Source organism: Heliconius melpomene, chromosome 12 (genome assembly GCF_056956725.1).
Source record: "Heliconius melpomene rosina isolate 202511_hmr_F chromosome 12, ASM5695672v1, whole genome shotgun sequence".
NCBI lineage: Eukaryota > Metazoa > Arthropoda > Insecta > Lepidoptera > Nymphalidae > Heliconius > Heliconius melpomene.
Window position 1 is genome coordinate 5,641,313 of NC_140400.1, and position 16,982 is coordinate 5,658,294.

General features: G+C 34.5%; 3 protein-coding genes across 3 annotated transcripts; 1 reads left to right on the top strand and 2 right to left on the bottom strand.

The window, feature by feature from the left end:
• Positions 1-72: 72 nt before the first annotated feature.
• On the bottom strand, positions 73-4,278 carry LOC146533596 (myrosinase 1-like). Its single transcript, XM_085195364.1, has 11 exons — positions 4,253-4,278; positions 4,000-4,106; positions 3,270-3,417; positions 3,012-3,178; positions 2,612-2,872; positions 2,438-2,526; positions 2,110-2,257; positions 1,643-1,803; positions 1,173-1,325; positions 541-632; positions 73-277 (listed from the first exon to the last, which is right to left on the bottom strand). Exons 1-11 carry the CDS (start codon positions 4,276-4,278, stop codon positions 133-135), a joined length of 1,497 nt encoding a protein of 498 aa, XP_085051490.1. The 3' UTR covers positions 73-132.
• A 2,735-nt stretch (positions 4,279-7,013) lies between these two features.
• LOC146533597 (myrosinase 1-like) lies at positions 7,014-12,151 on the bottom strand. The gene is made up of 11 exons (XM_085194220.1): positions 11,808-12,151; positions 11,567-11,673; positions 10,937-11,084; positions 10,436-10,602; positions 10,008-10,268; positions 9,837-9,925; positions 9,493-9,640; positions 8,495-8,655; positions 8,107-8,259; positions 7,553-7,644; positions 7,014-7,160 (listed from the first exon to the last, which is right to left on the bottom strand). The coding sequence occupies exons 1-11, from the start codon at positions 11,831-11,833 to the stop codon at positions 7,016-7,018; spliced, it is 1,497 nt and encodes a 498-aa protein (XP_085050346.1). The 5' UTR covers positions 11,834-12,151; the 3' UTR covers positions 7,014-7,015.
• Positions 12,152-13,168: 1,017 nt separating this feature from the next.
• Sys1 (Sys1 golgi trafficking protein) lies at positions 13,169-15,868 on the top strand. Its single transcript, XM_085194221.1, has 3 exons — positions 13,169-13,532; positions 13,844-13,965; positions 14,559-15,868. Exons 1-3 carry the CDS (start codon positions 13,353-13,355, stop codon positions 14,743-14,745), a joined length of 489 nt encoding a protein of 162 aa, XP_085050347.1. The 5' UTR covers positions 13,169-13,352; the 3' UTR covers positions 14,746-15,868.
• Positions 15,869-16,982: the final 1,114 nt, after the last annotated feature.

Below are 16,982 nucleotides of genomic sequence, written 5' to 3' on the forward strand. Positions count from 1 at the left end.
TCTGAGAAGAGCTGGTGAAAAAAAACAAAATTTTTGTTAAAAAAAATTATTTACTTTATTAATTTATGTATGTAGATCCCCACTTATTTATTACTGGTGGTGGTAATTCAAGGAATTAAAATAAAACAAACATTAAAGTTCGTCAGATATTTCATTGTCGCTATCTATATCAAGACCATGTTGCTTGATGACTTGCGTGTAGAACTTGGCGGAAGCGCGAGGATGACGAGCGCGTTTCGGATCCTCGAAATCCACTTGATACAGTCCAAATTTAAGCCTGAATACAAATAATTATTTAAAAAAAATATATTCGAAAATTGATTCTTTTTTTAAACTTCACGCGACATAGTAGGTAGAAGGAACCTGAGAACGTATGTTTAGATACTCCGTTCCCCACTTTCCGCCGAATTCTGAAGGAATTACGCGTTTAGTGAATGAGTTTCACTCGACACCAGAGACATGAAAAAAAAATCTATAAAAGGAGAAAAGAAATTTTGATCATCCAAATTTCGTCAAGTCAGTAAACAAAAAGAATATTACTTGTATCCAAAGGCCCATTCAAAGTTATCCATCATGGTCCATGCTGTGTAGCACTTAACATCCACTCCGTCTTTATGGATTGACAGAAGAATCTGGTTAAAAAGGTAAAAATTAATAATTATTAACAATTATAATGTTACAGATAAGTGTAGTAGAGGAGGAGAGGAGAGTAGAGTAGAGAACGTACAAGTACATGTGACTGTAAAAGGGACAGTGGTGGGTTCGATTCCCACTCGGAGGAATGAAAAATATGAATATTTATATTTCTTCGCTTTGGGAACGGGTTAAAGGGCGGCGTTGAGTTTCCCCACTCACACGCAATGCCTCCAGAATTCGGTGAAGAGTGTGGAACGAAAGTGTCTCAATCGGAATAAAGTGTCTTAACACTAGGTTCCCAAGTCCTCTCTGCCATGTGCGGTTAAGCTAAAAAATCATAAAAAGGAGAATCTCAAAGGAATCTCTCTCTCTCAATGTCTCTTCTTTGGTTAGTAATAATAAGTGCGGTGTTGAGCTCCGCTGAGTCTTGAATTTCAATTTTGTATTGATACCTCTACTGCTGCCAGAAAACTCAATTATAGTGGTTTTTTTTTGGTGACAAAAGCAAAAAAATAAGTAAAAAACGCAATTACTACCTGTTCTAAATGATCTTTGTAATATTGTACGCGGTTGACATCTTCCAATGCGGGATCAGTGTCAGCGTAACCGTTTTCCGTTATATAAATTGGCAATTTGCCGAATTTGTCCTGTATCCAACGTAAGAGATAACGAAGACCTTCAGGGTATATCTGAAATTAAGGAAAAAAATATTTTGTGTGACTGTAAACACGACGACGGTTCTAGATTCGATTCCCACTCGGGGATTCCCCCGGGGATTTCATTTGAAATATACAATATTTTCATTTCCTCGCTCTGGTAATAAGACAAAGCGTGACGTTTAGTTTCCACTCGTCACGCAATTCCTCAAGAATTCAGGGAAAAGTGGAGGAGAAGTGTTTTAACGGGAACAGTGTGTCTTAACACTATATTCTAGCTTCCATCTGCCCTCCTAAGTGTGGGATACAGTGTAAAGTAAAAAAAAATAAACTAAACAATATATACATACAAAGAACCATTCAGCACCCTTTTTCCATTCTGGCCGAACGGTGAATATAAAATCGAAATCATAATTTTTTTCTTCGTGGAACCCACTAGGTGGCTTATCATCCTTTACTTGACGTACTGTACGAGATGTATAATAGTTGAAAGCGAAGAAGTCGTACGTTCCTAGAGAAAGGGCAATAATGTCACTGGGTGTGTATATAGTTTATTAATTGATTAAATTTATCGTGGTTTAAAGTATTGATTTTTGTAGCAAGTCCTGGCGTAGGGGCACAGGCGTGGTTCTGTAAATCCTACAGGTTGTCAGTTGGATTCCATGACGAGATGAAATATTTAATATTTTTATTTTCTCGCTCTGGTAATGAGGCAAAGCGTGGCGTTGAGTTCCGCCACTATAAGCAATACTCGTAGAACTTAGCGGAAAGTGATAATGGAACTGCAGATGGATAAATGGTAAGAAAAAATACCTACCTTTAATAAGGTCGATCTCCTCTTGACTTAATTCGGGTAATCTTGATTTTGTCCACCCTTGACTCTCACATCTATCTTTTAGATGTTTCTCTACCAAAGGTGGCCAGCCACCTTCTTCAGAATATATTGGAAATGTGTACATTCCGAGCTTAAAAGATTATTAGCCGTAAAAAAATTGAAAATTTCTTAGCAACACATACCTAAGCAAAACTGCAATTTAAAATACCAGGCAAAGCCAGAGCTTTTAGAGCTCGCCTCCGCCCGATGATGCTTAGATCCAATAGGGCCAACAGCAAACACAATAGAAAAATATATATATATCACTAACCCTGAACTCCCTAGCAAGCATGGCTGCTTCTTTGTCGTCTTCTTTTTCCGGCTCCAACCATGGGAGCGCATTGGTCATACCTATTTTGCCTAAAATTTGATGCATACTATTGTAAATTAATGAATTCTTCTGTTAATTCTTGCAACACTGTAAACTAATTAAATCATCTCTTACCGTTGTATTTCGGTCTAAATTCTTTATCGTATATCCTCCATGCCTTCGCATGAGCTAACAAAACGTGCTTGTTACATAGGTAATTTCCAATTCCAGTGCTGACCACACCTGGTGCATGAATGCCCTTGTTGAACGAAAAATCACAAAATATAGAAGGTTCATTCAAAGTAATGAAGATCTTGACACGATCAGCATAAAGATTGTACACAATTCGGGCGTAGTCAGCAAACCAATCTACTATTAATGGATTTGCCCATCCTCCTACAAAAATAATAAGAAAAACATTATTTTTGTCTATTGTTTGCAATATAATGATGTAATTTTCTCTTTCTCCAAATTATTATTTATATTTTTTTTTATTTATTATTTTCTAAAAATTGTAGGTACATCAAAAAAATACCTAAATCCTGTAAGTTCTGTGGAAGATCCCAATGATACAGAGTAACCACAGGGTCTATTTTCTTCGCAAGTAATCCATTTATTAGGTTATTATAGTACTCCTTTCCAGCTTTACTTATCTCGTATGGGTAACCAGTTGGCAATAATCGTGCCCAGGAAAGAGAAAATCTAAAAGTCAACAAACAAAATAATGTTAGAATATTGTGAGCTGTTATATACCTACTTATTTAAAACTTTTTTCAAAAATTAATTCCCCTACCTGTAAAAATGAAGGCCTAAATCCTCAGCCATTTCTATATCTCTTTTCCAATTATTGTAGCTATCACAAGCAATATTTCCATTCGACAAATCTTCAATTCTATCAGGTTTTGAGTGGACGAAATGATCCCAAACATTTGCTGACTTATCTGTAAATGTTGTTAAATAACATTATTTTAAAGGAATGTAAAGTTTTTTTTTTGTTATTTTGTGAGTGTTTTATAAATATATTCGGAGTTATATCCTCAACAAGGAAAAAAACGGAATAGTTATAGGGGATCACTTGGAGAGGAAGAGGTATCAAAAATGATATCTATGATCCCTTGAAGCCCAGCAAAAGTTAAACTTCTAAGATAAATGCAATTAAAAGATACGAGCATTGAATGCATCGATCTTGCTGCATTTTGTATGAAATTCTTAGTCTTAGATTTATAAAATTTAGCACACAGTAAAAACTCACAATACAAATAAATGAAAAAAACCGAAAGGACCCCTTTCGGTTGTCTCTGATACCTAAAAAATAACAAAATGAACGTGAATGTACCAGCAAATTATTTATAAATAACTGTAGTGGCGGTTCCAACGGTTGTAGATTCAATTCTCAATTATAATGTCTCAAAAATTTCGTGGAAGCGAGTGAAAAGGAAACAAAAAGATAACTCTCATTTCTTTTTCCTTGCTTACATTGCTCCATGATTGCATATTACATAAGATGTATTGGAAAATCTTACCGCTGTCGTTCCAAGCTCCTTCTATTTGGTAGGCCGATGTCGCCGCACCAAATCGAAAATCGGCTGGAAATTTGGCGCTTTGAACAACGTTCGCGCCTATAAATATGCTGAAAATATTCAATTGTTAAAAAATGTACAACATAAAATATTTAAATAATAAAATATTATTTTTATAAATAATTTACGTACTGAACTTCAAGAATAGCAGTTCAGATTTCCTTTTGAAGAAAAATGGCAAAAAAAACATAAATACCCAATAATGACGAATCTCCACCACATCACGATTTGTCCTTTTAAATAGCTGCAGAACTCTTGAAACGTTCACGCTTCTTCTTCCCAAATAACTTCAATTCTAAACTTCCTATATATTTATACCCTAAATATTTAATCATAATATTTTCCTTATTCCTATTACTTTATCCCTGTTGTAGTCTAAAATAGAAGAATTTTAATTATGTAATATCTTAATTTAATTAATTTAGAATTAAAATAGAATTATGTAATATCTTAATTTTAGCCAAATATTTGCATAATAATAATATGCTATGGCTGTATGGAAGGGCAAGGAGCTGCATGGTAGATTCCATAGAGCCCTAGTGGGCCAGGACGTGGATACTGTTTCATCATTATCTTGGTTACAGTTCGGGGATCTTTTCGGAGAAACTGAAGGTTTTGTCTGTGCAATTATGGACGAAGTTATCAAGACACGGAACTACCAGAGACATATTATGAAAGATGGCACTATCGACATTTGCCGGGCGTGTCATCGACCTGGGGAGTCCCTCAGACATATTGTCTCTGGTTGTTCTCATCTTGCTAATGGCGAGTATTTGCATAGACACAATCAAGTAGCCAAGATAATACACCAGCAACTTGCTCTTCAATATGGCCTTGTAGAATTGGAGGTGCCTTACTACAGGTACAATCCCATGTCTGTTCTTGAAAATAGCTGTGCTTTGCTCTACTGGGATCGGTCTATTATTACTGACAGGTATATTGTTGCCAATAGACCTGATATAGTACTAGTAGACCGAGCGGCGCGCCGCGCAGTGATTGTTGACGTTACTATCCCACATGATGAAAATCTCGTGAAGGCCGAAAAAGAAAAACAATCTAAATATTTGGACCTAGCCCATGAGATTACCGCCATGTGGGATGTCAATGCGACTATCATTGTGCCGATAGTGGTTTCAGTTAACGGTTTAATAGCGAAAAGCCTCGACCAACACCTTAAGAGGCTATCGCTTAGCTGTTGGATCAAGAACCGGATACAGAAGGCAGTGTTACTTGAGACGGCACGTATTGTGCGGAGGTTCCTCTCTCTGGAGCCCTAGCCACCGATGGCTTGGACCTTTGTCCCGCCCTCGGAAGTGTGGTTTTTTTTTATATTTTTAAATGAATCTTTTTTATAATAATTTATATTTAAAAATGTAAAATTGATTCACTTATTTAATAAAAGTATATTCAGTTGCTATTATTTATTCACTACAGATCTGAGGCCGTCTTGGCGTGACGTGTCGGGGTACAAGCGTGTAAGTCTAACACGACGGTCGTGGATTCGATCTCAATCGAGAGAATGAATTATTATTTTCATTTCTTCGCTCTGGCACCAACTTAACAGCCCCTTATTGAGATCCAGCACGCAATGCCTCAAAGAATTCTGCGGAAAGTGGGGAACAGAGTGTGGTAACACTAGATCTCCTCCCTCCCTACCTACCCTGTTGTATACAGAATATAGCGTGTATCTAATTTTTTTTTTAATATAATGCAAGTAAGTAAACCAGTCGCAATACGTCTATTGCCTGCCTAAGCGCTTGCACCTAACTTATCCTATAGGACTTTTACTGAAAAATAGATGAGGTTGTGAAGCAGGATATAGGCTACTTTTTATGTTGGAGTTCCCGCGATTCCCGAACGACGCAAAAAACCGAGTTCATCGCAGATACCTATCGCCCAGATATAATAGATACTATACAAACTAAACATTTATCTTCTTTTTAAAATCTTAAATTGCAATTCAATTGGTATATAGCAAGAGTGGTTATTTTAGTAGATAATTCTACTAAAATAACCTACCCTTGTTCTTGATATTTTTGAAATCATTACATTTCTTTCTTTTTATGTATGTGTGTCTTTGTATAATAATATTCATTAATCAATTCATATTCATTAAGCTGTCCTTTTATACTTCTTTAATATATAATCGCCACTTTAAAAAAATATTACTTTAAAGTGGCGGTTATTATTTCCTTTATAATTATTATTCATTTTGTTATTGAAAATAACAAAATTAATAATTAGTCGCAAGTCACCAAAATCCCTAATTAACTTAGATATTTTTAAGGAAAAATAACTTAGTTAGGTATATTTCTTATTAGAGTTAATTAATTTATTTTTAACTTTTTAGTTGATTTTATTAACAAATAATATAAACCTGTTTTAAAAACAAAAAAGGTTTTTTCTTTAATTTTATTTTTAACTTTTTAGTATCTTTAATTCGAGATTTTTTATTTATGTTAGGCCTACGAGTATAGGGCAAAAACAATCCATTCCCCAGAGGCCAGGGATAAGGGCTATAGTACAACAGGGTTCGATCCCTGGTACCGTGAGGCGCAACGTTAACGATATAAAATATTTATACACCCTCATACCTTTCAGCCTACGGCACGTGTTCGTCTTGACATTCGGTCATCCATCTAAAGAATCAGACAAAATCCGCATTCATAACAAACGCCCATCAAGCGAGCCCGAACTCCGGAGTTACAAAGTTCCTATGGCCACCTTCAAGCACCATCATCAGATCAGCTCTATGTCATAATAATATTGCATAGTCCTCCGATTTATACATGCATGCAAAATTTCAGCTCAATCGGAAACCGAGAAATGGATCAAATTTAACTTGCAAGATTTGAATACAGACAGACAATAGACAGATGAAAGTAGATAAAAGTTTGAATTAAACGGGTTTTACTATAGTTCCATTAGTGCGTGTAATTCAATTAAAATAAAACCAATATTAAAGTTCGTCAGTTATTTTATTGTCGCTATCTACATCAAGACCATGTTGCTTGATGACTTGCGTGTAGAACTTGGCGGAAGCGCGAGGGCGACGAGTGCGTTTCGGATCCTCGAAATCCACTTGATACAGTCCAAATTTAAGCCTGAATACAAATAATAATTTAAAATAATATATATTATATATTCGAAAATTGATTATTTTTTTAAGCTTCACGCGGTATCCCACGTTAAACAGATTAGGAAGAAGGAACCTGAGAACCTAATGTTAAGGCACTCCGTTTCCCACTTTCCTCCTTTCCTTTTCCCAAATTCCGGAGGTATTGCGTGTTGAATGGCGGAACTCGACTCCACACCAGAGCGAAGAAATGAAAATACAAGTTTAAATAAATATTTCATTTCTTCGAGTGAGGATCGAAGTTAGTAATTGTAATAGAAAATAGAAATAAACGGTGAACATGAAAAAAAATCTACAAAAGGAGAAAAGAAGTTTTCGTCATCCAAATTTCATCAAATCAGTAAACAAACAGAATATTACTTGTATCCAAAGGCCCATTCAAAGTTATCCATCATGGTCCATGCTGTGTAGCACTTAACATCCACTCCGTCTTCATGGATTGACAGAAGAATCTGGTTAAAAAGATTTAATTAGATAATTAGAAATTAATAATTATTACCAATTATAATGTTAAGTGAATAGGTAATATTAGTAAAATGGAGGACGTTCAAGTACATGCACGCATGTGACTGTAAAAGGGACAGTAGTGGGTTCGATTCCTGCTCGGAGGAATAAAACATATTAATATTTACATTTCTTCGCGTTGATAACGGATGAAAACGCGGCCTTGAGTTTCGCTACTCACACGCAATGCCTCCAGAATTCGATGAAGAGTGTGGATTGAAAGTATCTCAATGGGAATAAAGTGCCTTAACAGTAGGTTCCCAAGTCCTCTCTGTCATGTTTAAGTTAAGTAAGGTTAAGCTAAAAAAAATATAAAAAAGGAGAATCTCAAAAGAATTAATGCTCTTTTTCAATGTCTTCTTTGCTCCGTTGAGTCTTGAATGTGAATTTTGTATTGATATTATCACTACCTGTTCCAAATGATCTTTGTAATATTGTACGCGGTTGACATCTTCCAATGCGGGATCGGTATCAGCGTAACCATTTTCCGTTATATAAATTGGCAATTTGCCAAATTTGTCCTGCATCCAACGTAAGAGATAACGAAGACCTTGAGGGTATATCTGAAATAAGATTAAATTTATTTTGTGGGACTGTATACACGGCGGTTGTTGCTTGGATTCCCACTCACAAAAGGCAAAGCGTGGTATTGAGGTCCACCATTTACTCAAGAGTTCGGCGGAAAGTGGGAAACGGAGTCATAACGAGAAGGGAGTGTCTTAACAATGGGTTCTAGGTTCCCTCTGCCTACCGTGAAGGGTTAATATTAAAAATATATAGTAATTGATCTATACATACATACAACCAGTCGGCACCTTTTTTCCATTCTGGTCGAACGGAGAATATAAGATCGAAATCATAATTTTTTTCCTCTAGGAACTCGCTAGGTGGCTCACCATCCTTTGCTTTACGTACTGTACGAGCTGTGTAATAGTTGAAAGCGACGAAGTCGTACGTTCCTAGAAAAGGGGCAATAATGTTACTGGGTCTAAGTAAGTATACAGGGTGGAATTGTCAGCACCACTTTAAATGAAACGACAGTTTTAACTACTCTATAAAAGTCTAATATAATTCGGAAAAAAAAATAATTCCCAAAAATGAAAAAGTTATTTTTTCAAACAAAATAAATAATAAAATTATCGTTTTAAAATAAAACGCCATTTGTAAAGTATAACATAGGCACGCACACACTTACCTGTCAAATCGGAAACGTCGCACACGTATGTGTGCGTCACACGAAATACAGGTATGGATAAAAATCGTGAAATGAAAAAAAAATCCTACGTCCAAACTGTTGAGGTACCTTGATTAATTTCTTAGGTGTGGGTTTGAAATATATTACCCTATATATGCAGTTTCAATAAAAGAAGCGCTGCCTCTTCCACCCTGTATATACAAAAGTGAAAGGTCACTCACTCACTATTTTTTTTGCATGGGCGTTATTTATAGGACGTGGATGATCACTAAGAGGACTATTTGTGATATTAGACCCCTAAGGAGTTCTTTTAGGGATGATAGTTTGTATGAAACTTCCTTATTACAAGTGCTAGGCGTCTCAAATTTTGGTTGCGCGTTGCTTATAGGATATGGGTGCTTACTAACCAAGGGGCACAAGAGTGCGACCGTAAACGCTACAGGTTATGGTTTCAATCCCCACTCGAGGAAATAAAATATTTAATATTTTCTTTTTATCGCTCTGGTAACGAGGCAAAGGCCGCCCCACTCTACAGGCGATGCTTTCAGAATTCGGCGGGAAGTGGAGAATAAAACAGCGTGAATATAACCAAAGCGAATACCTTTAATAAAGTCAATCTCCTCTTGACTTAATTCAGGCAATCTTGATTTTGTCCAGCCTTGACTCTCACATCTATCTTTTATATGTTTCTCTATCAAAGGTGGCCAGCCTCCCTCTTCAGAATATATTGGATATGTGTACATTCCGAGCTAAAAATTTTATAAGGCATAAAAAAATACAAAATTTCAGCTATATATGTATAAATAAGCTAAACTATAATTTTAAACGCCAGCCAAGGTTAGAGATCTGCTAATTTGGCTTCCTATAAAACCTAATGACGCTGTAGAAGCCAATAGGATGAAGAGCATACTACACAATCGAAAAAAAATAAATAAAATCACCAACCCTGAATTCCCTCGCAAGTGTGACTGCTTCTTCCTCGTCTTCATTTTCCGGCTCCAACCATAAGAGTGCATTCGTTATGCCTATTTTACCTACAATTTTATGAATACAAAATGTTATTATTAAATTATATAAATCTTTACAATATTGTAAACAAATTAAATTATCTCTTACCATTGTATTTAGGTCTAAATTCTGTATCATATATCCTCCATGCCTTCGCATGAGCTAACAGAACATGCTTGTTACATAAATAGTTTCCAACTCCAGTGCTAACCACACCTGGTGCATGAATGCCCGTATTGAAAGAAAAATCACAAAATACAGTAGGTTCATTCAACGTCATCAAGATCTTGACACGATCAGCATAAAGATTGTACACAATTCGGGCGTAGTCAGCAAACCAATCTACTATTAATGGATTGGCCCATCCTCCTATAAAAATAACAAAAAATTACAACATCTTTTGTATTTGACAGTACAAACAATAGACAAGATGCCGATTTGGACCTTGAAGAATACTTATAACCACAAAATATTTTCATCTTCTCAAAATAGTTTGATAGTGTTAATTTCTAAAAGTAATACATAACAAGAAATACCTAAATCCTGTAAGTTCTGTGGTAGATCCCAATGATACAGAGTAACCACAGGCTCTATGTTCTTCGCAAGTAATCCATTTATTAGGTTATTATAGTACTCCTTTCCAACTTTACTTATCTCGTATGGATAACCAGTTGGCAATAATCGTGCCCAGGAAAGCGATAATCTAAAAGTAAGAAAACAAAATAAAGACATAATATTCTAAGCTGTTTTTGTTAGCTTCTCGCTGTATTCCGTGCATAGCAGGGTAAGCCGAGGAAGTCTGGAAACCTAATGTTAGGACATTCCGTTTCCATTAAGATTCTCCATTTTCCGTAGCATTCAGGAAGAATTGCGTGTTGGGACAAAAATATTAAATATTTTGTTCCCCTGAGTCGAAATTGAACCTATAACCTTTATATTTATAGTCACAACCTTGTGCTCCTGCTTCATTACGGCCTCCCTTAAAAGCGTTCTTAGCTGTTATACAATTATTTTAAAGCTTAAATTAACTTCCCTACCTATAGAAATGAAGGCCCAACTCCTCAGCCATCTCTATATCTCTCTTCCAATTGTTGTAACTATCACACGCAATATCTCCATTCGACAAATCTTCAATTCTATCTGGCTTCGAATGGACGAAATGATCCCAAATATTTACTGACTTATCTGTAAATGTAGATAAATTAAGCTCTTAGTGAGTTCCAGAACGAAAGGCCGAGCTTTGTCTTATTACCAGAACGAGAAAATGAAAATAATACATTCCTCCGAATAAGAATCGAACTCATAATAGCCGCGTTCACAGATATACAGACATATATATTGTGGGTTCGATTCCCACTTGCAATATCTCAAAAATTGAGCCGGAAATTTGGAACGGAGTGAAAAAAGATAAAAAGATATTTTTTAACAATTTTAAAGAGATATTCCACGCTTAGGAAAGAAAACGTATACAAATTTGAACATAGCGGGATTTGAATCTACGTCTCTTGGCCTCATGGAAAACGTCCAGAAGAGGCACAGGTTCAAACTACGTTAAACTTTTTATAAGTTTTCTAAAAAGTAACAAAAAGATAACTAATATTTCGTCCCTTGCTTAAATTGCATCATGGTTGTGTATAAAGTACATAAGAATTATTTGAAAATTTTACCGCTGTCGTTCCAAGCTCCTTCTATTTGGTAGGCCGATGTTGCTGCACCTAATCGGAAATCGGGTGGAAACTTGGCGCTTTGAACAACGTACGCGCCTATAAAGGTGCTGAAACAATTAACAACATACAATCATTAATACACTTAAAAAAAAGCTTTTAAAAATGTATTCATTATTATTTTTTATTGTTATAAATTATTTCTTTACTGAACTGCAAGAATAGCAGTTTTGATTTTACATACCCTACAATCGCCGTTGTCCACCACATCGCGATTTTTCCTCTTAGATATCTGCTGAAATCTTGAAACGCTCACACTTCTCCTTCTCAACTGACCTCCATTCTAATAACTTCCAATTTATACCCTAAATATTTCATCATCTTTTCCTTATCCTTATTATTTTATCCCTGTTGTTATCTGAAATTCAATTATATGTAATACCTTAATTTTAGCACAATATTTGCATTAATGATAATATGCAACTAGGTATGTGCCCACTACAGGACCGGATTAGACATGTGGGGGCCTCGGGGCAGTGACGAAGTGGGGGCTCCATTAATTTCCGAATGTTTTTTTTATTTTTTCAATATTCGAAATAACAACTCTTGAATCCAATTCTCAAGCGAACTACCTCCCGAGCCAGTAGCTTTATGTTTATTTAAATAAAGAATATTTTAAATTTGACTTTGTCTGGAACTGCGGGAGAAAAAGATCTAAGTGAAATGTAAGAGGAGAGATGAAATAGAAGATCAATGAAATATTAGATGCGATAAATCAAATATTGTGCTTGCTAGCATGCTTGATTATCTTGGATAATATAGTTGTGCTAGAATATTAGGCCATGTCAGCTTTGCTGTTCAGTTGGCTGCTAGTTCTTGATATTTTTATAATCATAATCAAATACCGTCTCTTTACGCTCTATGTTCACAGCTTTGTTAAATATTTTTTTCTTTAATATTTCTTTAAATATAATAACTGCCACTTATTTATAATTTAAGGAACGTCCTACAAATTCTAACTTGGTGGTTTCTTTTTCCTCAAAATTATCTTAGTCAATTTTGCATTTTAGTAACCTATGACTCATTATTATTGCATTTTCAATAACAAAATGTTTCAATTTTCAATAACAATATTTTTTATGGTTCTTACGTGAACCTAAACACCAATAACGGTACAGTGACGTAATGCTTCTGTAACATCTGCGGCGGTCGTAGCGCAAAAGCGATGGATATGGGTTCGATTTCCACTCCCCTTTAGAGGGAATTGTTTTCATGTTCTCACTCTCAATGTGGAAGGTAACAAGAAGCCACAGTGTGAAGCTAAATGTAAGCGTATATAGAGAGAAAGTCCACTGTCGATTTCTTCATACATGGCCTCCGGGAGGCTCTCATGACTTCTCACTCACGTTTTCTACATAAATATTTTAATTATTTACGACTGGCGACGAATCGATTTAATATAAAATATCATATTTTCTAGATATATTCTAATTTGAAATATGTATGATGAGTTCAAAACAATTAAATCGACCGTCTATTGTGTAATCTAAGGCTTGTATTATCTATACCGATTTTTGATACAAATTGATTTTGACGTTGACATATGACATTGACATTAGGAAAATATCACAAATACGATCGAAAGTTTTGATGAATAATTCGAATTTGCACTAAATTGCACCATATGTTAATATAATTTTTAATTTAATTAAACCAATGTTAAAAACAATGTGTTAATGCACTTGTGATACTATATAAATTCTTGAATTGACAAGTTTTAAAAGCGAAAATGTCGAAAATGAAGAAGTTAACAGGCTCATTCCGCTATACGCAGTGGGATCCTTGTCTTATTGTATCACAAATAGTGGCAATGCAGTTTGTTTTATATCTAACACTTAGTCTTTTGATGGCTATAATGCAAGACTTGACTTCTTCGACTCGAACTTTAGATCACTTGTTTGAATACCATGTAAGTATTATTTAATGAACTTCATAATATTTACTTTTATATAAGTTATTTTTAAACAAATATAATGTATAAACGTGATAGTTGTGAGTTAGATTCCCGCTCAGGAGAATGGGTTGTTTATATTTCCTTGCTCAATTAATAAGAGAAAGTGTTGCTTTGTGTGCTGCAACTCAACATGCAATGTTTTGAAATTTGGGCGAAAAGAGCAGAATGGAGTGACTTAACACTAAATTCCCTCCAAAATTAAATTGACATAAGCATTGACTGTAATGATTCTTTAACTAATTACACTTAATTAAATTACTCTTCAGGAAATTCATGTGAAAGATAATGAAGGTAGAGCTGTTATATTAGCCTTTGTGTTAAATTCTATCATCGGAGCCTTCATGTTGTGGATGTTGGTGGGAAGGACCAAATTGTGCTTGGACTTTAGGTAATATGTCATTATAGTAAAATATTGAGGTTGTGGGACAGCATCTGACAGTAAACTACTTTCATGTTTTCAAAATTTGATAAATAAACTTAACTAACAGTGTCTTGAAAGCGGACAGAAAAGGACACTAGGTTTTCTTGGTCTACCATGATATATATTTGGGATAAAGCTTATAGCTAATAAAAAACTGACCTGGTACAAGGCAAACTTGCTCATGAAAAGTTCCATTCCTTTGTGGGGGATTATAACGGGGGCATAAAATATAAAATATTATTATTTCCTCAGTTTGGTAACTTGGCTAAGCCGGCGTCAAAGTCTGCCAGTCAGTATCATTATTTAATATTTTCATACTCATGCTCTGGTAACAAGACAAAGGCGTGACAATCTACTCTGCCACTCAACTCAAAAGATTTGGAAAATTAGTTGAAGATCAACAAGGTTCTTTCTGGTTACCCTGCTATTTGCGGAATACAGCGTGAAACTAAGAAAAAAGATTGTCTTAACACAAGGTTCCCTCTCCCTACACTCCTATGATCTTAGCAAAAAGTTAACTTCAAAAATGTTTATTTTAACCTCAATTTAATATATTTCAGTTGTACATTCTACGTCATACACTTACTTTTTTGCTGGGTATACAACGGTCGATTTCCTACTACATTTTCATGGTGGGCTTTAAATGTAGCCTGCACTGCAATAACTTGTGTTTCTGCAGAATTTTTGTGTTTAAGAACAGAATTACAGGCTATTCCCTTAAATATTGGTGCTAAAGTGGACTTATGAAAGTTAAAAGTTACATCTATTATTGCTTAGTGTTTATTTTTTGACAGTGAATCGAAAGGTGATGTGATTTTTGTTATATTTATATGTATTTATTCATTATTATAATACAAATACAGTACAGTCGACAAGTTGTGGCTGTCCTGAAGTGAGTTGTATATAGCTTTATAGATTTGATTCTTCTTTGTTTGATTATTTTCTTTATGGGTGAACAATGTGCAAAGTTCAGGAAACCTAACTTCAGAGCCACCACAAGTCGTAGACTGTATTATATGTATTATTTAATTTAGTTGATTTATTATGAAAATTGATTCTTGTGAGAAGTTCTTGTGGGCTTCTGTTGTTGTTCTCGATTCCAATATGTTTGTGTATGATGAAATATTTTTTTTTCTTGTCTGGTTAATAATAATAATTTGGCAGTGAGTTATGCTTTTCTAAAATGAAGAAAAAATATATAATATATATATAAAAATGTATATTTTGTAGTGTTTTAAATATATATAATTAAATTGTTAGTAGTTAAAGAAATGTAGGTTTATAGGGCAAATGGTCAAAAATGAAATATTTTTATTGTCAATAGAATTTATTATTATTTAATATTAAATAGACTTAGCTATATTATTAATGAATCATTATTAAGTAATTAAACTGTCTCTTTGTTATTAGACTATACTATACTAAGAAACTATATATATTGATATAACTTTTTTTTATTAATAAATTAATTGAAAAAAAACAAAAATACAAAATGTTAAGAGAAGTGTACATACATTTTATATATATATATATTTTTTTTTTTTTACGCTTCACGCTGTATCCCGCACACAGCAGGGTAGGCAAAGGGAAGACACTTCCCCACTTTCTGCCGAATTTTGGAGGCTTTGCTCAACAAGAGTGTGAGGACTCAACGACGCGCTTTGCGCTGACACCAGAGCGCAGAAATGGACCCATAACCACCCAATTTTACTGTAATAATACCCCTGCGCCACGACTGGCCAAAATATTGTATATTAAAAATAAATTTATGTATAAGTTGTTAGGACAAAAAATAATATTAACTAAATTTTAAATATGTACTTATAGATTCTTAGGTAATAATGATAATTATAGAGTTATTTATTTTAAATGTGTACTTTATTTAAGACTTCAGATCCTAGTAATGAGCATACTTAGCTTAGGTTATAATACACACCGAGCTAGTATGATGATGGAGCCAGGGCCTGAATAGTGGAACTCTTCAGGGGTTACTAGTATACCACTTGGCAAGGGGGAGACATCATGCCCCGGGCGCTACTCTCAAAGTGGCGCCGAATGGTCCCCAAAACTATATAAATATATGTAAGTGTATTTAATCAAATCAAATATATAATATGCACTTGATTTATGAAAGTTAACCTTGAGCCTAAGATTTTATTTATTTACTTACATATGAAATTAAATGGGTTGTATTATGTGTATGTTATTGGTGGTATTTTATAACGTAATAGAACCAAAAACAATTATTTAAAAAAAAAATATTATTTGTTCACGCTAATCTCTGAAATAGCTGAACTAATTTAATTGTAGTTTTCACTATTGTATTGTAACCTTCCCTTAACATTTAGTGTTTGTCTTACTTCAATTGGTTCATAAATAAAAGTTATACCATTTTAAAGAATTGTTTGACAAGATTTTTATATAGGTATAACCGTTTTGTGGAAATGACTGAAACTTTACTTTTCTTCATCTATATATATAAAATCGAAAGGTCACTCACTCATCACGAAATCTCAGAAACTACATGTGCTAGAAATCTCAAATTTTGCATAGGAGTTATTTATAGGACGTAGGTGCTCGCTAAGACGGGAATTTGCAATATTCGACTCCTTCGACTTCGACTTCGACTCCTGTTTTTAGGGTCGAAAGTTTGTATGAAACTTCGTTACTACAAATGCTAGGAGTCTCAAATTTTGCATAGACATCACTTGGACGTAGCCATGGAGACAGAAATTAATAATAACATAGTTCACGCGGGTGCAACCGCGAGCGGGCCGCTGGTAGCTTATATAAGTAGATATTGTTGTTAAAATTATATTATTAAAAAGCTAAAGTAATTAAGATATAAGTACTGGTAGTCAGTTAATTATGTAGTACAAACGAGTAAGTCGCGAGTAGGTCGCTAGTAGGTACTAAATAAAGAGATACAAATCACAAACAAACTTGCAATACGAATCAAGTACTGCAGGCGTCAGTAAATATCT

Coding starts and splice junctions, on each gene's coding strand:
- LOC146533596 (XM_085195364.1), bottom strand. CDS start 4,278: ATGTGGTGGAGATTCGTCATTATTGG. Junction 2,258..2,437: donor TGCTTGCTAGGGAGTTCAGG/GTTAGTGATATA, acceptor TAATCTTTTAAG/CTCGGAATGTACACATTTCC. Junction 278..540: donor GAATGGGCCTTTGGATACAA/GTAATATTCTTT, acceptor ATTTGTATTCAG/GCTTAAATTTGGACTGTATC.
- LOC146533597 (XM_085194220.1), bottom strand. CDS start 11,833: ATGTGGTGGACAACGGCGATTGTAGG. Junction 11,085..11,566: donor AGGAGCTTGGAACGACAGCG/GTAAAATTTTCA, acceptor CTACATTTACAG/ATAAGTCAGTAAATATTTGG. Junction 9,926..10,007: donor ATTTAGACCTAAATACAATG/GTAAGAGATAAT, acceptor ATAAAATTGTAG/GTAAAATAGGCATAACGAAT.
- Sys1 (XM_085194221.1), top strand. CDS start 13,353: ATGTCGAAAATGAAGAAGTTAACAGGCTCATTCCGCTATACGCAGTGG. Junction 13,533..13,843: donor ATCACTTGTTTGAATACCAT/GTAAGTATTATT, acceptor ATTACTCTTCAG/GAAATTCATGTGAAAGATAA. Junction 13,966..14,558: donor AAATTGTGCTTGGACTTTAG/GTAATATGTCAT, acceptor AATATATTTCAG/TTGTACATTCTACGTCATAC.